At 51.7% G+C, this 24,562-nt stretch overlaps 1 protein-coding gene and 1 long non-coding RNA gene across 2 annotated transcripts in view; one reads left to right on the top strand and one right to left on the bottom strand.

Annotated features, from left to right (window-relative positions):
* LOC133349757 (mitogen-activated protein kinase kinase kinase 3-like) overlaps positions 1 to 23,672 on the bottom strand; it is a 38,535-nt gene extending 14,863 nt beyond the window's left edge. The window contains exons 1-8 of the mRNA XM_061563476.1: positions 23,502 to 23,672; positions 16,310 to 16,389; positions 12,023 to 12,138; positions 10,729 to 10,769; positions 9,789 to 9,888; positions 9,104 to 9,220; positions 3,875 to 3,995; positions 1,919 to 2,055 (exon numbers count right to left, since the gene is read on the bottom strand). Coding sequence (XP_061419460.1) covers positions 1,919 to 2,055; positions 3,875 to 3,995; positions 9,104 to 9,220; positions 9,789 to 9,888; positions 10,729 to 10,769; positions 12,023 to 12,138; positions 16,310 to 16,313 — 636 coding nt within the window. The 5' untranslated portion in view covers positions 16,314 to 16,389; positions 23,502 to 23,672. The remainder of the gene's footprint in view (positions 1 to 1,918; positions 2,056 to 3,874; positions 3,996 to 9,103; positions 9,221 to 9,788; positions 9,889 to 10,728; positions 10,770 to 12,022; positions 12,139 to 16,309; positions 16,390 to 23,501) is intronic.
* Positions 3,888 to 23,579, top strand: LOC133349758 (uncharacterized). Its single transcript, XR_009755982.1, has 3 exons — positions 3,888 to 4,031; positions 15,067 to 15,163; positions 23,460 to 23,579. It is a non-coding gene; the product is annotated as an uncharacterized LOC133349758 (long non-coding RNA).
* Positions 23,673 to 24,562: the final 890 nt, after the last annotated feature.

The raw sequence follows: 24,562 nt of genomic DNA, 5'->3' as shown, positions 1-24,562 counted from the left end.
TCACACTTTTTAAGCCCTTTTGTCCTGGAGTGGCAGAAACACATCTTGTACGGTAATTAAATCGTATGCTGAACTTGGCCACTGGCAATCGACTCCGGGGAAACGATCGTCCAAGTTCTCACAAACCGAGGTCTACATCCAAGTTGTATGCATATGTCGAACATCTTTTGCCCCGTACATAGCCAACCGTGCTAATTGGAGTTATCACAATCCAAGGTCTATACGAATAAATAAAACATACTAATATTGTGAAAACCCTCGAGGAGAATCGGACGGCTGCGTTGAGACTGCACGGAGAAAGCAACAAAAAAGATATTTCAAGGGGGAGTCGGAAACGAGAGAAACGCTTTTGCCAAAATAATTAACGGCAACATAATTTTTTTTTTACAAGAAAAAATATAACGTGCCTGTTGGTCCGTCTGTTCCGAGCGTTCTGATTGGCTGGAAGCCAAAGGATGCCCAAGGTGGCCGCGGGAGGGAAGGGCATGGGGGTTCTCCCGCGCGTTGGTGGGCACCAGGGGGTGGAGACGTCGGGATGTTAGGGGTGTGGTAGTTGGGGGGGGGGCATCGTTCAACGACGGGCACTTCCACCACCGCCGCCACCACCCAGCCATCCGGAGGGTCACTGCCCGCCCGCCCGCACTGCCTTGCGTCGTATCCGCACTGCCCACGGCAAGCGCAATCACCAATTCCATAAATAGAAAATGAATCTCTCAAATGTGACTGCGGCGGACCACAACAAACAGTGGCACACATCGTGAATTCATGTCCACTGCGAGCCTATGGGTCTCTCTGTGACAGTCCATGGGTCTCTCTGCGGGTCGATGGCTCTCCGTGCGAGTCGATGACTCTCTGTGGGATTCACCGATTGTGCCTGGAAGCCAGCTGCTGGACTAGACGTCGATTCAGAGCTGCTACTCAATTCACATCCAAAAGAAGAACAATTATCCTGTACTATGCACCAACTAAACCCTTGCCCACAGGAGGGAGCCCAACGTGAAATCTGAAAACTCAAAGGTCACATTGATGCAATACCACTTAGCGTGGACACAACACAACAAGTGGTGGTGTGGACACAACAAGTGGTGGTGTTGACACAACACAACAAGTGGTGGTGTGGACACAACACAACACGTGGTGGTGTGGACACAACAAGTGGTGGTGTGGAACACAACACGACAAGTGGTGGTGTGGACACAACATAACAAGTGGTGGTGTGGACACAACACAACAAGTGGTGGTGTGGACACAACACAACAAGTGGTGGTGTGGACACAACACAACAAGTGGTGGTGTGGACACAACACAACAAGTGGTGGTGTGGACACAACACAACAAGTGGTGGTGTGGACACAACACGACAAGTGGTGGTGTGGACACAACACAACAAGTGGCGGTGTGGACACAACAAGTGGCGGTGTGGACACAACAAGTGGCGGTGTGGACACAACACAACACGTGGTGGTGTGGACACAACAAGTGGCGGTGTGGACACAACACAACACGTGGTGGTGTGGACACAACAAGTGGTGGTGTTGACACAACACAACAAGTGGTGGTGTGGACACAACACAACAAGTGGTGGTGTGGACACAACAAGTGGTGGTGTGGACACAACACAACAAGTGGTGGTGTGGACACAACAAGTGGTGGTGTGAACACAACACAACAAGTGGTGGTGTGGACACAACACAACACGTGGTGGTGTGGACACAACACAACAAGTGGTGGTGTGGACACAACACAACAAGTGGTGGTGTGGACACAACAAGTGGTGGTGTGGACACAACAAGTGGTGGTTTGGACACAACACAACAATTGGTGGTGTGGCCACAACACAACCAGTGGCAGTGTGGACACAACACAACAATTGGCTACTCATCCGGCCGTGCGTGAGCGGAAGAGGGCAGACACTCACGCAGGGATCCAGCGCTTCGGGGATGAACTCCCCCTCGCTGTTGATGCTGGTGTAGGAGCCCTGGCGCGCCACCTGCTGCTGCCCGGCGGGGACGTGTCCGGGCGGAGGGGACGCGCTGCGCTCTCCCGACGGCGAGCCTGGCGCAACGGCCCCCGCCGCAACACGGGTCGACACGCAGCAAACACCGCGGAACGATTACCGGCACGCAACGAGGACAGAGATTCACCATCCCCACGCCCCCCCCGTACAGACTTTTGCGACAATTACTGGGAGCAAAAATATGGACGAAGGGGGGAAGGTGGCCCGGCGCCACGCCCGGCCGCCTTTGTCTCCTCGGCGGTGATGATGTTTACACACCACACCAGGTACTCGTTTCAAGCCGAGTCGACCTAAGGGAGGTCCCACCAGGATCAGTACAAATCTCCGCCACTGTTATTGGTCGTGAGTGGGAATCAAACTCGGGTCGCCGGCTTCATGGCGCAATGCGATAACCACTGCTCCCCACAAAACAAACCGCAGCACACGACGCAACACCACACAGCAATACGTACAGACAGGACAGCGTCACGTGCCAACATACACCACACAAAGCACAAACGCACATCCCACAATGCACAACACCACACAGTCGTACAGCAACGCATAAATAAGACGCAAGTACATACACGCCACGGAAATTGCATACGGCCACATACGCCACACAACACATGCTGCCAGACATCCCAAATGTGGCACAGCACGGTGCTATAGCCTGTGGGAGAGGGCAATGCAGCCAAATCAATCGTTGCACTTTACTTATATGCTCCCGGCCTTAAGCACCCCACATTGACCAGGATGGTGAAGTATGATCGAATAACCCCAACGGCTTTGCATGGGGAGACCCTCATCCAGCAATGGGCTGACAGATACGTACTGATCCACAATAGATGCTTGGGTCAGGCCACGAAAATGGTCTCGCCATATTGATGTTAAACTTACCCCCCCCAACCACCAGACATATCCAAACAAACTAATTGTCACATGGTGTACAATGGTTCAACCCACCGATTATTATTGTTTCGACTCACACCGGTTCAGCTGAAGAACAATTCCCACAGCCGAATTAATCAATCAGACACAAGGTTTTCGCTTGCAGCCGCGTCAAACATCCTCGGGACAAAATCCAGGAAGTCAAGAGTGTGAACACTGCAAACTGCATGGCTTTGTGACCCGGGTCTGCCTTGAAAATGAGACCCTCAGTCTCCACGGGCTCTCCCCGCGTGGTTTAAAACGAGTACGTTACATACGCAAGACGTTGGTAACCGATCGCTCTCCAGGTTTCCCCAGCCTCCCTGGGCCACGCAGCCCCAGGCCCTGCGGCCCGCCCACCCCGGGCTATCAGATGGGCAAAGAGCCCAACCTATTGTAGCGATGGCGGCCTATGCGAGGGGCAGGAAGGGGAAGGCCTCGGCAGGCAGGCACGCACCGCAGGAAGTCACCGAGGCAATAAACACACACCGCACACATACCCGCACTAACGCACGCGAAAGCTCACCAACACTCACTCGTATTAACACACCACTGCTCGCTCACCCATACGAAGGTGCAAAGACAAAACAATCCCCATGTAGCCTTCAACAGAATGTTGAGACAAGTGCTGTTAGTGAGCAGTACATGGCTGGATTTGGGGTGATTTGGCGCGTAACAACATGACTGGTTGTACCGAGCACCAATAGCAGTGGCTATCAATGCATACCGATGGTACAGCACAAGCGTTGGTATGTGCCAAAAGCGCACCACCGGCTCCGGGGGCACGTGGTATGTTGTCAGCACGTACAAACAGTACCAGCACTGGTTTGGTTGTCTGCCAGCGCGTACCGACAGCTACCAGCAGGGGCAGCAGCAGCCACAGCGTGCGGCAGTGCACGTGGGCAGCCCAGCGCCGCCGCCGCAGCAGCGGTGTGCGCAAGCGCGTACCGACAGAGAGGTGGCGGCTGCGCGGTGCGTGAGGTCCGCAGCGCGCGATGTCTCCCAGCGAGTGGGACGGCTTCATCTTCCCGCTGACAGTCATCGCCGGCTTCCCCAGCCCCGAGTCGTCCTGCTCGACACAACGGCACAACGAGCGGCCCCCACCGTGAGTGGCACACACGTGTGTGCGTGCGTGTGTGTGCGCGCGTGCGTCAGCGGGTAGGGGGCCCACAGCCGAGCCGAGGGGATAAATACGGCCCCACGACTTCATTTCATAATGTCCCGCAGCCACGTGAGGTCTGTGGCTTAGCACTTGGAACCGGCTGGCAAACGATATTCACCTATAGTTCCAGATCGTAACACGCACAGTGTTCAATCACTCGCGCGAAGACAGGGAGAGAGGTCGGCTTCAGAGGCGTGAGGGAACCACACACGCGGTGAGCCGGCTCCAAACAATTGTCCAAGCTTTGCGGTCCCCTATATATTAAGATGTTATCGGCCAATTAATAACGAGTGTTTGACATGTGGAAGGACACCGGAGCACCCATGCAGACGGAACAGGTGGAGTGCACATTCCTGCTGTACCGCCTTCTCCTGGCGAGCCAGGACGTGGCACTTCCTTGACACCCACTGAAAGGGAGTTTTGAAATTTGAAAATGTACGTTCTAACCACCTTTTGGCGACCTTGGTCAAGTGCTCAGTGAAACACCGCCATCAAGGGGCAGACCAATCAGTTTCAAAGACAATGCATACATTAACAAAGCTATATGGACATATTGGCGGAACACCGGCGAAGTTTAACACACCGGTCCTCCTAAAACAAGAATAAAATCTAAATTTGAACTGACATTCGTCTTCCGACTCATTCGACATCACGAGAACTGATTTTGATGTACTCCACAAGATTTTCTGATCGAAGTTGTGGAAAATAAACAATCATTGTGCAAACATTACATTTTTACGTAACGCGTACCGGTGTATCGCCAATACGTTGATATTCCGTTGGCTTTCTTATTTTTTTGCCATGAGCAAGCATAGCTATGCCAGCTTGACGCTGCCTTGCATCTTATATTTATCTGCCACTGCAAGCATCTGGGCGGCACTAATCGTGAACTTGAGGAGAACACGTGTAACCTGGCAACAACACTGTGTTTAAATTCTGATTTAAAGCTTTCGTGACTGCAGGAATTCATATTCTTGGTTATTTCGGTAAAGTCACATAGAAGGGAAATAATAAAATAATAAAAATAAAACAGAATAAAATACAATTCTCAATTGTATTTTAATAAAATAATAAAATACAATTCTCAATTGTATTTTAGTATGTTTAATTTTTTTTACTTTATTATTTGGTTTATTTGTATTATTTTATTATTTCCCTTCTACGTGACTTTACCGAAAGAACCAAGAATAACACTGTGTGTTTATTACTTGTAGTGTGCTCACTCAATTTCTGTCTCTTACAAGAGGCCCGTGTGTGTGTGCGCGCGTGTTCATGTGTGGCTTGGGGGAGTGACAGTGTAGCGGTTGGCGCACTGCGCTACAAACCTGACGACCTCCAGTTTTATTCTTGCCCATAATAACAGTGGCGAATATCTGAACTAGTCCTGGGCCTCCCCTAGGTCCACTCAGCCTTAAATGAGTACCTGGCAAACAAAGGTGGCTCCGGCGTGGTGTTTACCAGCCACCCCCTCACGTGTGCCGCGTTGGCCTTCACGAGTGCTACTCACTAACAGCACTTGCCCCAAAAGTCTGTTGAAAGCTACACAGGGGATGTCTTCAATGTGTGGTTGGCCACCAAAGGTATCTGAACGTCCTATTTGCCCCTCCGATTCTACGACAGCCGAGCTTAAATGGTGCAGCTCTCCTGCAAGTAACTTTGTCGTACTCTTCACATGTTGCACAAAAATCCGATGTTCAACAAGGCAACTGCATGTTCCTGAGCCTTTAACGAAACTAGCCCCCCTCCCCCTGCATGTGCTCCTACATAAATAGGGGCCGGAATGTCCAATTACCACATCCCCTCTCTTGCGTGGGCGACGTGACCCAGCGAGACAGATGGCGGTTGCGGAGAAGGAAAAGTAACTGCTCAGCCTATGCATCAAAGAGACACAACCGGTTATATAAGATGGAATGTAAGGAACGCACGCACGGTGGAGCAGCGGTGCAATGAGCCCCAGCGGGCAGAGTTTTGTTTCCTGGTCAGGGCTGATATCGGTGATATCTGAACCAGTCCTGGGTGCGATCCCTTCACCTGACCCGCACACAGTGAAGTACGGTCAAACAATCCCCGTGACTGACATGGTGCGGGGAGGCCTTCATCCAGCAGTGATTTGACAAAGGGGCAGTAAATTAATCACTTAAACAGTAGCATGAAGGGAAATAACCAAAGCGAATGTGTTACCTTCATATAAATCCTGTTTCTCTCATCAAACGTTTCCACTCTGTTACAAATGTGAAGAAAATAAATTCATACTCTTTGGTTCTTTTGGTAAAGTCACGTAGGTAGAAAAATAAAATAAAACAAAAAATAATATATCACGACGTTTCAATCGCAACACAAGCGGTCGTCCTCAGGCAGAAAAAATAATCCAGCAGTGGAAAATAATCCAGCAGTGGAAAATAATCCAGCAGTGGAAAATAATCCAGCAGTTCTATTGCTTCACCGAAAGAACCAAAGAGTACGGATTCCTGCAGTCACGAAAGTTTCAAATCAAAATAAATTCAGCCATACTGGATTCACTGTTGCCGTGATGCCCATGAGACCAGCATGTCATATTCTATTATAAAACAAGTTTTGCTGCCTGGCTGGCTGATCTATTGGTGGGCAAATGCACCGCGGTGATGTCACCACGCACATCTGAGTGATTACGTCATCATGCCCCAGCCCCCACCAACCCCCCACTCTGGATGTGCTCGTGCTAGAATGTACAATAAAATGCATTTAAATTATTTTCTAAAACAACGTTGCTCTATGTTGCAGTGCCACCTGCAACTTTCCTCTGGCAGGCAACACAAACAGCTGCGCCTATGCAGGAACACTGCACCCTCAACTTCAGCGTAACAGTGACCTCTAGAGGTGGGCAAGGCAGGGTGAGTGTGTGATGTTGAAGTAGGCGCAGTAAAAACCTCACTAAGCCGGACTCGGAGGAACTTGGAAAGGCGACAGAAAGAAATGTTTTAGATATCAAACACTCAACAAAACTCCAACCGCACTAACTTCAGCGTCTCTACTGTCCCTCGTTGTGGCTCCCTCACCCTGCGCCCAGTCTCGCTCTCTCGCTGCTTCTCCCTTCTCGCTCCCCTTCACTGGAATCATCTCGTACTGCAGCACACAGAGCAATCATCTTCACTCGAACCTGCAGCTTCCGTCCCTCACTTAAAACAACCCTCGAGCCAATCCTGCTACTGCAACTGCCTCCACCCCTATCACTACCCCAGCCCCTATCACTACCCCAACCCCCATCACTACACCAACCCCTATCACTACTCAGCCCTTATCACTACCCCAACCCCTATCACTACCCCAGCCCTTATCACTACCCCAACCCCCATCACTACCCTAACCCCTATCACTACCCAACCCCTATCACTACCCCAGCCCTTATCACTACCCCAACCCCCATCACTACCCCAACCCCTATCACTACTCCAACCCCTATCACTACCCCAACCCCTATCACTACCCCAGCCCTTATCACTACCCCAACCCCTATCACTACACCAACCCCTATCACTACCCCAGCCCTTATCACTACCCCAACCCCCATCACTACCCCAACCCCTATCACTACCCCAACCCCCATCACTACCCCAACCCCTATCACTACTCCAACCCCTATCACTACTCCAACCCCTATCACTACCCCAACCCCTATCACTACCCCAACCCCTATCACTACTCCAACCCCTATCACTACCCCAACCCCCATCACTACCCCAACCCCTATCACTACTCCAACCCCTATCACTACTCCAACCCCTATCACTACCCCAACCCCTATCACTACCCCAACCCCTATCACTACCCCAACCCCTATCACTACCCCAACCCCCATCACTACCCCAACCCCTATCACTACTCCAACCCCTATCACTACTCCAACCCCTATCACTACCCCAACCCCCATCACTACCCCAACCCCTATCACTACCCCAACCCCTATCACTACCCCAACCCCTATTACTACCCCAACCCCTATCACTACCCCAACCCCCATCACTACCCCAACCCCCATCACTACCCCAACCCCCATCACTACCCTAACCCCTATCACTACCCAACCCCTATCACTACCCCAACCCCTATCACTACCCCAACCCCTATCACTACCCCAACCCCTATCACTACTCCAACCCCTATCACTACCCCAACCCCCATCACTACCCTAACCCCTATCACTACCCCAACCCCTATCACTACCCCAACCCCTATCACTACACCAACCCCTATCACTACACCAACCCCTATCACTACCCCAACCCCTATCACTACCCCAACCCCTATCACTACCCCAACCCCTATCACTACCCCAACCCCCATCACTACCTCAACCCCCATCACTACCCCAACCCCTATCACTACCCCAACCCCTATCACTACTCCAAACCCTATCACTACCCCAACCCCCATCACTACCCCAACCCCTATCACTACCCCAACCCCTATCACTACTCCAAACCCTATCACTACCCCAACCCCTATCACTACCCTAACCCCCATCACTACCCCAACCCCATCACTACCCCAACCCCTATCACTACCCCAACCCCTATCACTACCCAACCCCTATCACTACCCCAACCCCTATCACTACCCCAACCCCTATCACTACTCCAAACCCTATCACTACCCAACCCCTATCACTACCCCAACCCCTATCACTACTCCAACCCCTATCACTACTCCAAACCCTATCACTACCCCAACCCCTATCACTACCCTAATCGCTCCTTAACCACTCCCACCTGTTCTCCTGTCACCATAACTACACCAATTTTAATGACAACCCCACTCTTTATCTCAACCCACTCTCATGTTACGTACAATTTTATAATCGCTGTAAGGCACGATTTACATTGATATCCGACAAAATTGGCCCCTGCTGCAAAACCACCGCAGACCTTGTCCGCGAAACACAGCAGTGCCTTCCGTCGCGATAGCCTCACGCTACGAAGCGGGACGCGAACGGCGAGCGTGGCGCACGATGCGCGAAGAGGGAGGTGCGCCGTACTCACGCGAGTGTCGCAGTCCACGGCCACCAGGAGGATGCGGAGGCTCTTCATGTGAGCGCTCCAGTCCAGCAGCCCCACGGCCTTGTCTAGGTCGTCCTGCGAGATCAGCGGGATCAGCAGCTGCACACCGCACACAGGGAGAAGGGGGGGGGGGGGTCGTTGGCACCATCGTCATCTCACAGAGCAACAACGACGCCACGGGGTTACGAGGGACATCTACTGTACGGCCAGGGGTGGGGGGGGTCACCTGTGAGCGGGTGGGTGGGTGAGCGAGTGCGAGTGAATGGGTGGTTGGGCGAGTGGGGTGATCGAGTGAGGGTGGGCCAGCGAGCGAGTAACCAAGTGAGCAGGCGAGTGAGTATGCAGGTCGACGGGTGGGTGAGCAGTGAGTGAGTGAGCGAGAGAGTGAGTGCGTGAGTGAATGAATAAGCAGGTGAGCAAGTGACTGAGTGGGTGGGTTAGTGAGCGAGTGAGGGAGAAGGGGGGGTGAGGAGGTAAGTAAGGAAGTGAGAAGTTGAGTGAGGGAGAGGGTGGGTGAGCGTATGAGCGAGTCACTTAATCAGTAGGCGAGTGAATAAGTCAGCGAGCAGGCGGGCGAGTGCATGAGCGAGCATGCGAGTGAGACAGCAAGTGAGCGAGTGAGGGAATGGTGAAGGGTCTGAGCTGAATGACAAAGTGAGGGCCTCACCTCGTTATTGGTGTAGTGCAGCTCCATCATCTGCCCGAAGCCGGCCTGTGCCTTCAGCCGGATGGCCTCGAGTTTGACAGGCCGTGGGAACTGGATGATCCTGAAGCAGAGGCACGGTCACTCTTATAAACTTTTGAAATAAATATGACAGCGCGTTGCATTGTACGGAGCTCTAAGCTCTAAATCTTTTCGGTTGTCCAAGTACATTTGTGCCCGAGTATGTGTGTAGAGATTGGCTGAATTGGTACAGGAGGATCTGTCTGCTCAGCTCCAGGCCTCAGAGGAGGAGGATGTTCTTGAAGGACGCTACTGGGCAGTTGGAGGCAGTCGCCCTCCAAAAACAGAGAACAGCAGCGGAGCGCTCACAACAAGGATTAGAGCGCCGGGCGGCTAAAACGCAGCAAGTTGGCGCAGTAGTGAGCACAGGTGGCGCAAATGCCAGTCATCTCAGTCAGTTATCCCAGAACACTTGGGCCCGTCCTGTGACCTCCTGCACTTCACAGGATGGCCTCAAATGTACCTCGCCTGGCACAACCCCTGTGGTGACGTCACTGCCGCTGAGTGCTGTATGGCAGCTGTTGTGAAATGTGCATCTGCTCGAGTATTTGTATCCGAGTCTCTTTCTACCTCAATGTGTGTCTAATTGTGTCTGTCAGTTGATATAAATGAGCAGAAGTCTGCCCGAATGTCTATGTCTGTTTGACAGAATGAGTGTCTGAATGTGCATCTGTATGCAGGAGTGTCTGTTTTGTATGTCAGTCTCAGTGTCGATATCCATTCCCCTGTGTGTGTCTCAGTGTATGTCCATCTCATTGTATGAATACACGTCTCATATGTTTAAGTACGTGTCTGACTGAGTGTCTGTCTGTCTGTTTGCCGGAATACCGAAGTGAGTGTCTGAACGTCATGTTTCATGAATCTATACTTGTCCAGGTCTCACCGTTTCTCTCCCCGGTACTCGAACTTGACCCGAACGTCGGTCTGTAAAAAGATATAAAAAGACCACAAATGAAACGTGCTCATGCGTCATATCTCACCAGCTTACAGACCTGTTGAGGCAAGTGCCATGAGCAAACCATAATGAGGGCCAGCATTGCACACAGAGAGATGGTGTGGCCAGCACCATCTTCCCGCACGTCCGGTTAGCACAGTTGGATACGTACGGTGCGAAAGAAGTTGACCACACATGCATACTTCGGCTATCTATGTCCCATCTTCTTCGTCTCCCCAAGTATTCGTGTAAGGCCGAGTTAACCGACCAAGGACAGATTCTGCTGTGACATAAATGGGTACTCAACTCAGGTCGCCGGTATTATAATGCAGTGTGTGCAACGCTAAACCAGTCGCTCTCAACACCCACACACACAAAAAACCCCAGCATAGCCTCTAAGAGACTATTGGGGCAAGTGCTGTTAGCGATCGCTTATTCGGGCCTACACAGCACACACAGGGTTGCGTAGCCAGCACTGAATCTCGCCGTCTGTGTCTCCCCAGTGCTGATGTTTAAATTTCGTAACACGTATATTCATTTGACATTGAGCTGACCTAGGAAAGGCCCAGGACAGGTTCTGATACCATGTGTCGTTGATGTTAACCATTGTCAACCCAGGTAAGTGGTCACCATTGGTCACCATGCTCGTGGCCTGTAATCCAGCACTGTGGAGGCCATGGTTGGTGGATCACACAATAATTTCGAAACTCCTTTCGTGTGGGAGAAGACGGTAAAGCACAGTGTCAACTAATATCATCTGTCCTATCCGTATGGGATAGTGTGGCTCCCCACGCACTGAAGGGCCAACACAGTTGGGTTCAAGAACAGGCTCGCCGTGGCTGCCATCTCCTGGCCACTTCATGGCCTCAGCGGGTGTGGGAGTTCGACAAATCTCTCTCTGCGCAATCGGCCGCCCCTCGCCTCCAAAGAACTGGCTTGGGGCACAGGCCACACTACCGTGCGAGGCCCATGGACGAGGCTGCTTGGTGGACGATGGTGAAGGGACCAATGTATGGAGGAGGCTGCTTCTAAAGGTGGTGGCTGTGGATAAGGCAGATATAGAGTAGCTGTAGGGAGGTGGTTGTAGGGAAGGGTGACTGTAGTGAGGGTAGCTTTAGAGAGGGCGGCTGTTGTGAGAGTGGTTGTCGAGATGAAATGCTGCGGAGGAAGGGGTCGTAGTGAGGGCAGCTGTGGTGGTTGAGGGTGGCTGGAGGAAGGGGTGGGGGGGGCCTGTGCTTTGTACCGAGGGTGCTGCGGGGCCCTTATGCCGACCGGGGTCGACCCCTGGGGCCCTCTGCCGCTGGGACATCTTGAGGGCCACCAGGTCCTTCATGATGGAGTGGAGCGCCCGTTGCTCGTCTGTACATGGGCAAAAACACACACCGCACAAAGTTAACACTCGCTAACACCAACACTCTCCAACATCGACACGCACCTGCACCGCCACTCACCGACACCGACGCTCGCACCGACACTCATTCGCACAGATATTCACCTGCACAGAAAACTCACCAACACCTGCACCGAAACACACCCACACTGACACTCGCGCCGACACTCACACCAGCTCTGGTGCAGCAGCATGAGCACAATGGCCAGGTGTCGGGAACCCCTCCCCTCTCTCTCCTCAACCACCCCAATGAGCCATGCAGAGATGAGAGGGTGGAATGTTTGACAAACATAAATTACCCAGGTAGGTGCATTGTTTTGGTCGCGCTGATGGTGAGGCTGATGTTCAGCAGAAGAGTCTCCAATTCCTTCTCAGAGTGAGCAGCAATCACCAGTGCACATAATCACATGGGTGATCAGTCGGAAGCCATCTCCTGTTTTCACTCAGGCATCAATTATAATCATATTTATAATGGAATAGTTTCAACTTGTGACGTGCACAGTATTTTCTCACTCTTGAAGAAAGCAACGACATGGTGAGATGGCGCCAACAATTGCCCAAGATTTGCAGTTCTCCATATGCTCAGGGTGTTATCGGTCAATTATTGAGTATTTGCCTGTGGGAGGAAACCGGAGCATGTGTGGAGTAAATCCACACATGCAAGGGGGAAACACTCTATCCCATTCGGAGGGAGCAGGTGGAGTCCACATTTTTGCTGTATTGCATTATCCTGGCAAGCCAGGGTGTAGCATCTCACTGATACCCACGGGAAGAGAGTTTTGCCAAATTTGTGAGAATAAGAATCTTTATTTAGACTGGAGGAATCCGATGAGCTAGCTTTTTTTCAAAGATGTCCAAGTCTTGCAGTGTGCAGTGATTCACGAAACCTCGGTTCCACGGTGCTAGCATTCGCCACCACCGCTCGCCGCTCACGGCATCTGTCGTGTCAGTCATTGGCATTATTTGATCATACTTCACCACGCTAGTAAGTGCAGTTTGGTACGGGGGGGGTGGGGGGCCACGACGTTCACCGTGGTATAGAATCGAAGTCATGTTGCCGGGTTCACAGCGCAGCGCGCTGACCACTGTGCCCACCGCTACACCCGCATCGTGGACACGTAGAACCTAGGGGCGTGAGCCCCTCCTTCAGCCTCCACACAGTGATCACGGAGACCACCGCAGCGCTTCCACCCCAACGGTGAGTGATGGTGGGGCAGGGCAGGGGCAAGGAGGAGGGGTCAGGGGGGGTGGGCGCATGTCCTTTGGCACAGCGGTCGTTCACGACGGACTCCCCCAACAGGAAAGGAGTTCGCATGGCTGCGCGTGTGCACAGGAACCGCCCGACACCACACATACGCACGCCCACGCGTGCACACACACACGCGCGCACGCGCCCACGCACACCGACACATGTACACAGACACACGAACACACACACAGACGCGCACACACACACACATACACGCACAAACATGAACGCGAAAGACTGGCCACATACGCAGATGCAGACACATACGTGCTTACACGCACACTCAGATGCACAAGTGCACGTACACACACGCGTGCACATCCGAGAAGCACACACAAACACGCACACGCACGTACGTACACAGGCAGACGCACTTGCAGACACACGCATATACACACATGCACAAGCAGAGACGCACACACATGTACTAGTAGGCATGCACACGCAGACGCGTTCACGCACGCATGCGCACACATGCAGACGAACACTCAAACAAACGCACATACACGCATGCACGCACACGCGCAAACGTCGCCGCCAGTGCAAGTGAAAGTGTCAGAGAGGGCGGCCGTGGGGAGAGACGCAGAGCCAAGGGGAGGAGCGAGGAGAAGCAAGCCCAGGCAGAGCCCGGAGGGACGGCGAGCGAGCGAGCGAGGAGGAGCGGAGCCGCGATGGAGTGAGGGAGGAGCGTGGAGGAAGGAGGAGTGGGCAGCGGGGAGGAGCTCGCGGGGCAACGCGCGACGGACGAGGAGGAGCCGGGCAGAGCGAGAGACGCTCGCCCGGTTGAAGGCGGCATGCAATCGCGGAGTGGCTGCCCTGAAAACCTGCTTCCTGCGTTTGGAGATAACGGAGCAGGAGAAAATAGCCTCTTAAAACAAGAAACACAGCGGCGGCACAGGGCGGCAGGGCGGGGGAGGCAGGCCCGCGAACCGCGTCACTCACACACGCACACCTACCCACCCACCCCCCCACACCTACCCACCCACCCCCCCACACTCGTTCTATCCCTCACTCACTCATTCCCTAACTGATTTACTCACTCACCTTCTCTCTCACTCATTATGTCACCGAGGACAAGGACAAAGACCCCCCGTATAGACTTAAACGACTGTTGGGGCAAGTGCTGTTAGTGTGCACCTATGAAGGCCGGCACAGCACACGAGTGGATGGGTGGCCAGCCCTACGCCCGGCCGCCTTTGTCTCCCTAGTGGCGATGTTTACAGACCACACCAGGTACTCATTTGAGGCTGAGTTGTCCTAGGGGAAACCCAGGACCAATTAAGATATTCGTCACGCGAGCGGGAATCTAACTCCAGGTCACTGGCTTTGTAGCGCGGCGTGCTGACCGTTACACCACTGCTCCCCATCACTCAGGAACATACACCCACACACTCTCACTTGCCAACTCGTCCGTGTGCTCACTCACTTCCACAGAGACAAATATCCCCTGTATGGCCTTTAACAAGTGCTGTTCGTGAGCATCTATTAAGGCCGCCACGGTACCTTGAGTGGCAAGTGGCCAGAAGCATGCCTGGCCACGTTTGTCTCCCCACCACCTTTCCCAGATGTCTTTGACCTCACACACCTCTCCCTCACACCTCTACTTACCGTATGCTACTCCTCTCTACCCCCCCTCACCTCTTCCCAGTACCCCCAACCCAATTGTTGCCAGATGTTGTGGCTGCTGACTCAACAATGGACAATGGGGGAGACCTAACAAGCCCAGCAGCTCCGCATTCGCACATGTGGGTACACACACTCGCGCACGCGGGTACACACACTCGCCGACATGGGTACACACACTAGGGTACACACACTCGGGTACACTCATATGGGTGGGTATACAGACTTACAAGCGAGGGTACACACTCGCACACAAGGATACACACTCACACACAAGGGTACACACTCACACACAGATACACAAACTCGCATACGCAAGTACACACTCGCACACACATGGGCACACACACACTAATGCAAACAACAGTACACACACACGGGTACACACACGAGTGAACAAGCTTACTAGATACAGCAACTCCACACACAACCATTTCAATTTGTATCGAGTCTGCATGCAATCGCATCAACATAAATTGCATGGGAGCTGCGGTATAAATAATAAATGATAATAACCTCAAGATGCTTTACGAAAATAAAATCATGCGCAGGAGGGAGGAGAGGGGGTCAGGGCAAGATAAACGTGGGAGAGGGGAGAGAGAAACACTGCGGCACAAGTCGAGATGAAGCAACCGGGGCCCAACACCAACATCAAATAACAACAACAAACAAACAACAACAACAAACAACAACGACGACGACCACGAGCCCCAGGGACAGCCGGGGCAGCCGAGTCTCAGATCATGACAAACCTGTGGGTATACACATGCGTACGCAATGCTGGATGCACACCAGACACACCACCTCCACACACACAAAGATCCCCCGTGTAGCCTTCACAGACCGTCAGGGCAAGGTGCTGTTAGTGAGCACTGATGAAGGCCGGTGTGGCGCACGAGGGGGTGGGTGACCGGCACCACGCTCAGCTGCCTTTATCTGCCTAATTCTGATGTTTACACACACCGCACCAAGTACTCAGAGGCTGAATCGACCTACAGGAGGCCCAAGACCGATTCAGATAATCATCACTGCTGTTGGTGGCTGTGAACGGGAATCGATCTCGGGTCGCCTGGTCCGTAGCTCAGCGCGCTAACCACTACACAACAACAACAACAACCGCAATTCGCCACTAAGTGGCGGTGACGTCACCACGACGCTTGTGCCAGGCCACTACACTACCACTTCCCACACACACACACACGCGTGTACCTGCACGCCAACTGAGTGCGCTACATGCACGCCCCCGCTCACCCGGCCCCTTCACTTACCCATCTTGGCCGTCTTCTCCTTGCTGCTCTTGAGATCACTCAGCCAATCTCACGGGGGAAGCCGCCAACAGCAGCAGACCCTGCGGGGGAGACAATCGCAGACGCATCGTCGTCCATCAATCGTTTGCTCACCGGCAGGAAGCGACGGTACAAGTCACTCTTCGTCCGAACCCCGACCCTTTATTCGCAGTTAAGGTGTTTCGCCAGGGTTGGCAGGTCTTCGTAGTTCATGTAGCAGGGCAGAAATCGGCACTGGGTAAGGTATCAAAACGTTAGTTTATACGGCTGGCGAGAGTGAATTTCCTGAATAACCCCACTCATTTCAAATGGTTATCACATAATGTGCTGTTGTTGGCCGTGAATAAGAAATTGCAACCACAGCATTGATGCCACCTCAAGCGGTATTGACAAGCGTGAAATATCTGATCTGGGCAGAGACAATTACAGCAAGGTAATAATTTTGCATCGGTTAAAAAAAAAATCTCCCGACTCGTGCCAACCACGGTACTTTAGCACGTGCTCGCAGGCTTTCGCAACCACATGCAATCAGAGTGCGGTCGTCCCGTTTAGGCGGCGTTCCGAGCAATTCTTCTCTCAATCTTTTGCCACACACACTACTGCGGCGGGCATCTATGCGGGGTGTGATCGACCTCTGGAAGGTGCTGGCGGCGGTCGAGTGTGGCGGAGGTTTCGGAGAAGAAATGATCAACGGCGCAGCCTGACCCCGAGGGCCACACACGCTTGAACCGTGGCACTTATAAACACCGGACAGCACCGTGGGATTAACACACGCAGGTTGTCCGCATTTAACAGAGAATACACAGCACCGACATAATACACCAACAGAACACATCAACAAATGAGCGTTCTTAATGAAGTTAATAACGACGTGTATACTAGTCATTCATAAACGTGCAGAAGTAAATGGAAATGTCAATAAGTAAGCTGTTTTGCACCATTGGAGAGGGGGGGGGGGGCTGGTGAACACGTGCTTGCGAATGCATTGTGCTGCGTCCCTTCGAAAACATAATCTCAAACATTTCTAAGAATGATGATATTAAACACTGCAGGGCTTCGTAAATCCACTGCTGGTTGAAGGGTTCCCCCGCAGTGATCGTGGGCATTGTTTGACTGTACTTCCATTTAACGGGACAAAAAAACACTCCATTCTTATAAATGCTTGAGTTTTTTAGATGGACCGCAGCATAGTGCATCCACAACCGCATGTTCACCAACCCCCCCTCCAATGGTGAAAAATAGCTTACCTAATGACATCTCCATTTGCCTTCACCACAGAGGTCGCAATCGGGTACCCGATACCCGTACCCTACCCGATACCCGGCTACCCGTACCCGGCCGGGTACAGGTACGGGTACCCGTTTGCGACCCTGGTACGGCCGGGTACGGGTACGGGTAAGGAATCAAAACCCGTTTGCGACCTCTGCTTCACCATGCTGGTCAGTGCGGCTCGTTAAAGTCGAGGCCATTTCCTGCTCGAATGAGCAACAAGGTAGTAGCTCACCTATTTACGACAGCCCATGAGCCAGCGGTGGAAACTTCACACAACTATGGAGGGAGCGAGTCTATCCATAGGACAACCAAGGTTGACTTTCCCCACAGAGTGATACGTGTTTTATCGACCCCTGAGGGAGGAGAGATGATGGGTCGAGTTAACCACTCAACCAGGAATTGACCTCGTACACCTCCTCGACGGCGAGCCGCTCGTTCTCTAGCCGAGCCACGCGGCCAGTTGGAGCGCGAGCGAGCGCTAGCACTCGAGGGTCAACGGATGAGCCCGGAGGCTACCCACAACCCGGCCCCCTGATGGCTAATCGGCTGCACTGTGGAGACCGAAGTGTGTTTCAAACTTCGCGGTCCGAACGCACGGCAAGAACTCTCACAAGGGACACGTGTGCGGCGATGTAACGCCGACACTTAATTACGGCAAACGATAATCAGCAACTTGCACCTATTAAATTACGTCGACATTACGTTTACATTATCAACTTGGTATGTTTTCAAAGGTACCTGTTTAATGAGATGCATGCATGAGGTGGGGCGGGCTAGGGGTCACAGCGCTGAGTGGGCACCCTTCTAAGATCTGGATTCCTGTCGCCCGTGATGAAACCAGGTTAAACTGGGATATCAAGTGTACACATCGTGCTTAGCGGTCACCAGGCAATAACTGCACAAAACCCAATCATATCAAAGACATCATTTAATTTGAATCCTAGATCTGAGCGTCCACGCCAACCGTGGTCAGTGCAGAGCACGGTCGACATGGACCCTCGCTACCGTTGAGGCCGACGTCAAATGGCGCACAGGCTCCTGGACTTGCGACTCGGCGTGACGGTGCGCTCGGGGCAGGAGGCCCTGCCTAGTGCGGCGTCTTGTGGGGGGGGATCCGCTACGCTCCTGGCAAGGGTGCAAGCGACTCAGTTGGTGATCTCCCATCTTAGCACTGTCATTAAGACAACAGCACTCGCTACAAGATAGTGAGACCCTGGGTGAACATAGCTCTATCAACATAGCACTGTCAGTAAGACAACAGCACTTGCTACAAGATAGTGAGACCCTGGGTAATCATAGCTCTACCAGCCAGCACTACCAGTAAGACAACAGCACTCGTTACAGGATAGTGAGACCCTGGGTAATCATAGCTCTACCATCCATAGCACAACCAGATAGACAATCACGAGTCTGTCCATCTCTGGTTAGTCTGTCTGATCTCTGGCGGTCTATCCGTCCGTCTCTTACGAATCTGCATCTCTGGCGAGTGCGTATCTGGTGAGGCTCTATGTCTGACTCTGGTGAGCCTGTATGTCTGTCCCGAGCAAGTCTGTTCACCTCTGTGATCGTGAGCCCCATCTCTGCACGGTCCTGACTCACATTGGGGCGGCCTGGCAGTATCGTGTTCGTCACTTGTTGCAGAGGTTCACAGTTCAATCCAGCAGCCGCCCTGGTTAATACTGAGTGTATATTAACCATAAAAGTAGGTACCGTCTGCTTCACAGTGGATGTTAAAGGTCCTGAGACATCATTCGCAATAGTAGGCATTATCACCTAAAAAAAATAATACCCGCAAATTACTGCATTTTATTATAATAGCTATCAACATGACGCAACTGCGATAACTTGTGAAGGACCCTCTTGAAAACAAGTGATGAGTAAAAGTGACGATTTTCCTGGGTGATAATGAAAAAATTCATAATCGTGGTCCATCGACCTTCTCATCGATCTCAACATTGCTGAAAACGGCTTCGAACCGGAGGATTCACCATGGAGGCTGAAAAGGATGGCATGCTACCTTTCTTGGATGTCCGAATCAAAAAGAGACCAGATGGCTCAATGAGCCATTCTGTCGACAGGAAAGTAACCCATACCGATGCCTACCTAAAACCTGATTCCCACCACCAGAAGAATTCCCTCATCAAAACGCTACACCATAGAGCTCAATGTATCTCCGACCATGAACACCGAACCAGTGAACTCAAACACGTACACCAAGCTCTCAAGGCCAATGGATATTCTGCCTACACAATCCGCAAAGCCATCACCCCAACCGTGAGGAAGGAGCCATCTGAGGATCCAATCAAAACCATCACCTTCCCGTACATAGCAGGGGTAACCAATTTTTTTTTCCAAAATCATGAACAAACACAAGATCCAGGTCCGATTTAACACCGTACATAAAATTCGTGATCTGATCCCATCTGTGAAGGACAAAATTCCTGACATGCAATATCCCGACGTCAACAAACTAAGCTGTATCTGCGCCAGCAATTACATTGAGGAAACGAAGCGACATGTCTCGGTCCGTGTTCGTGAGCATAAGGCAGATTTGAAACAAGGTACTACCAATACTTCTGCCGTGGCTGAACGTTATTTTAATGCGGCTGGCTCACACAAAATATATTTCTCTAAGACAATTGTACTTTGCAAGCCCACTGGCTATCAATAGAGGTTCGTTCATGAAGTCATCCATATATAAAGACACAGACACAATTTCAACCGAGATGATGGTTAGACTCAGCAATCATTGGAAAGACTTGACTTGTGTTTTCTTGTCAATCAACCTCCACCGTCAGCAGTGTGGTGTGTGGAGCGGGGTGCAATTATTTCTTGGTGTCCCTTTGCTGCAGTGGCATTGCTGCTGAATTGGAATTGCTGTTGCATTGGCATTGCTGCTGCATTAGCAATTCTGGTGCTTCTGCATTGGCATTGTTGGTGCTGCTGATACACTTGGGCTACGCCCATCTCCAAACCTTTATAAACAGTTTGCCTTTAGAGGCTAACCCCTTTTCTTGATATTTCTCTAAGACAATTGTACTTTGCAAGCCCACTGGCTATCAATAGAGGTTCGTTCATGAAGTCATCCATATATAAAGACACAGACACAATTTCAACCGAGATGATGGTTATAGACTCAGCAATCATTGGAAAGACTTGACTTGTGTTTTCTTGTCAATCAACCTCCACCGTCAGCAGTGTGGTGTGTGGAGCGGGGTGCAATTATTTCTTGGTGTCCCTTTGCTGCAGTGGCATTGCTGCTGAATTGGAATTGCTGTTGCATTGGCATTGCTGCTGCATTAGCAATTCTGGTGCTTCTGCATTGGCATTGTTGGTGCTGCTGATACACTTGGGCTACGCCCATCTCCAAACCTTTATAAACAGTTTGCCTTTAGAGGCTAACCCCTTTTCTTGATGATGACCGCTTGTGTTGCGATCGAAACGTCGTGGTATTTTTATTCACTTTATTTTTTTTTTCAATCTACGTGACTTTACCTAAAGAACCAAAGAATATTAATTCCTGCAGTCACGAAAGTTTAAGTCAAAATTTAACCGGAGGAACTTTATCCGGTAAGCGCACAAGAGAATTGCTTGGTTCATCGCCTGCAGTCATTATCAGCCACAAGTAACTCACCGTACCTAACAAAACGCCATAGCACCCACGTTGATAATCTGGTAGTCTATGAATATAGTTAGAAATATATCAAACTAAAAGATGCAAAAAAACACACCAATGTAACGACTAAAAATCACAAGTGAATTCTCGAATGTAAAATCCAATACCACAGTATTTACTTGCAGGGTGCCTTACAGGAACTAGGACTGCACTGACGCGTGTGACGTTTCTGCAAAATTATCAATCACCACGTGATATTTCAATGCGCGCAGCACATTCACACGGTCTGGCCTCGAGTACTGGCGGAGTGTGGTTGAGCCCTGGGTGGTTGGGGGGGGGCGTAGGGGGGTGTGGGTTGGTGGGGGGAGGCTTGCCTGTGAGCTGGGCCCCGTGCCACAGACACAATAGCAGCAGGAAGTCAAGCAGCACGATCCCCACAAGCAGACAGGAAACACGAGCGCACATGCGCACACCAACATGCGTACACGCATAGTCACACACAAACATAACCGCACACACGCACACCATCGCACTTATCCGCACACCACCGCACTTAACCACACACAAACATAACCATATACACACACCACCATTACAGTTAACTGTACAAAAGACAAAGATCCCCATATAGTGTTAACAGACTATTGGGGCAAGTGCTATTAGCGAGCCCCTATCAAGGCCGGCACAGCACACGAGGGGGTAGGTAGCCAGCATTATGCCTGGCCACCTTTGACTCCCTAGTGGCTATGTTTACACACTGCACCGAGTACTCATTTGGGGCTGAGTCAAACTTGAGAAGGCCCGGAGCCGGTTCAGATAATCGTCACTGGTGTTGGCCTGTGAGCGGGAATTTAACTCAGGTCGCCGGGTTAATAGCGCAGCGCGCTAACCTCTACATCACCGCTCCCGCCAACATAATCAGAAAGACTCATATGCAAACATGCGTAACAACACACACGCCAACATGCCATATAAAAACAGAACCACAGAACCAGACATGTACTAACAACATCACACGCTCCACATACAAACATAACGACACACTAACACAATTATACACATGCCCAACTTCTCCCATAGTGAAAGAATCCTCTCCCCAATAAGCCATACACAGACTTGAAGATTCATGTGCCGTTAGCGAGCACCTATATAGGCCGATAGGACACGTGTAAGTGGTGGTGTGGCCACGGCACCAATCCAGCCCACCTTTGTCTCCCCAGTAAAGATGCGGTGTATTATTATTTGCAGCGCATTTATCGCCTCGTTTTGTGTAACCCTTTCACACCTTTGCTCGGTTTTCTATAGAGGGGAACGTCCCTAAAAGCAACGCAACTTTAAACAAACAAACAAAATGTCACTTAAATTGGAACATCTACACGCGAGTTACTGTGACCTGAAGACAGGAAGGACAGACCCAATGCATTAAAGCATCAACCTGAGTTCTGCAGTGTAAAAGAAAACAAAAAAGATTGCATGTTCAATAACTCTTCGTCTTTTGCTTTGCAACTTGCTTCAACCCAGCGTGCGGGTAGGCGCACGTTGAAAGCAGTGAGCCTGTGCCAGCGAGCGGCTGCGGTAGAGAGAGTTGGTGCTTTGCAGCTCGAGATGGTGGGGGGGAGGGACGGGGAGGGGGGTGCAGCGACTGTTCCCGCCGCCCTCCTGCCCAACATCAACACAGCGAACGTCACTCCTTCCGCGAGGCCCCGCTCGCCGCAGTCGCTCAAACATTAACTCCGTGCCACTTCCTCAAGCGCGGCCGCGTTTCACCACGACGCCAGCTCAGGCGCTGTAGCGAGCCCCTGCCACCGCACACGGCAAAACGCTCACTCACACGGCACGCAGCACATTCTGAACTGACTAACAGCACGCAAAACGCATCGGACGCACGCTCCGATTAGCCGGGTTGGCTAAGTACGGTGCAAAAGAAGTTCAACCTACATACGTACATCGCACAGCCCAAACAACATACGCTCAACACAGCTCACGCCTGAACCGCCGTCACCACCACCACCATACACAAAGCAACCTACAGAAAGTACACGAAGGACAACAGCTAATCCCCCAAAAACACAAGTCGCTGTCCTTGGAAATATCTAAGGGTTCTCAGAACATTCAAAGTCCTGAATTTTGTCAGTTGCAAAATAATACACTAAATCAAAATAATGTATTCATATGTACTTCTCCCCTCTCCCTATATTGAGATTCATCTCCCTTCAATATTTGCCACTTTTTTTGGTACTTCAGGAGGTGGCAACCGCACGGGTTGCTGCCCACCACGATCCTCACCTGGGTCCAGACCCCGGCGCGTGCCGGTTTATCCCATGAGGGCGAGCGCCGTCGCGGCGTCACGTGGCGCAGGCGGCAGGCGACTCCGGTAGAACCAGCAGCTGCTGCCTCGATTCGCAAACGGGAGCCTCAATCGTGAGCCTGGGTCCTCCTCCTCCTCCACCGCACGGCGAACAAGGGGCCACTGCTGTGAACACACAGGGCATGCTGGGTCCTCACCAGGAGAGACAGTGATGTAGATGTACACTGCACAACGGGGAGCGAGAGTACAGCGGTTATATCGCCGCTGCGCCACAAACCCAACTACCCGAATTCGATTCCGGCTCACGGCCAGCACCCATGACAATTATCTGAACTGGTCCTGGGCCTCCGCTTGGTCGACTCAACCCTCAAATGAGGATCTCGTGCGGTGTGTAGATATTGCCACTAGGGAGACAAAGGTGGCCGGGCATGGTGCTGGCCTTCACAGGTGCACGTGAACAGCACTTGACCCATGTCTGTTATGGGTATAGGGGGGATCTTTGTCTTTGTAGTGTACGCTGTGTATCTTTTGCCCATAGTGCATGCTTGTTGCATACACTCACTCAATGCACATGCTGTGTGTTTATTGATATTGCAAGCCGTGTGCATGTCAATTCGCAGTCTACCCTGTGTGTATCTTTACTTTACTCACAATGCATGCTGTGTCTACGTTTACCCAGGTGACAAAATGAGAGTGCAGGTAGTGCATGCTATGCGCATGTCGTCTCTGGACGCGTGATGTCTACTTCTAGTGCACATGCTGTGTGTGTCTTCATTCCCAGTTTAGACAACCAAATTAGCTCCCACTTTAGACTTTCACCCACTCCATCACAGTGAGGATGAAGGAAAACACAAGGCCCTGAAGCCCAGCCACATCTCTTCCGCAGGCCAAGGTAGTGCCCACAGCTCCATGCCCTCCGGACCTTCTCGCACGTAAGCACGTGCGTACGCTTGTGTATGTACACGATGGGTAAACTACAAGTGTCGACACACAGCATTGTGATCCTCGCTCACAAGCAGACATGGACACCTTTAGGCTT

Source organism: Lethenteron reissneri, chromosome 31 (genome assembly GCF_015708825.2).
Source record: "Lethenteron reissneri isolate LAM-NWPU_2019-01 chromosome 31, ASM1570882v1, whole genome shotgun sequence".
Taxonomy (NCBI): Eukaryota; Metazoa; Chordata; class Hyperoartia; order Petromyzontiformes; family Petromyzontidae; genus Lethenteron; species Lethenteron reissneri.
This window is presented reverse-complemented; position numbering and strand designations above follow the sequence as displayed.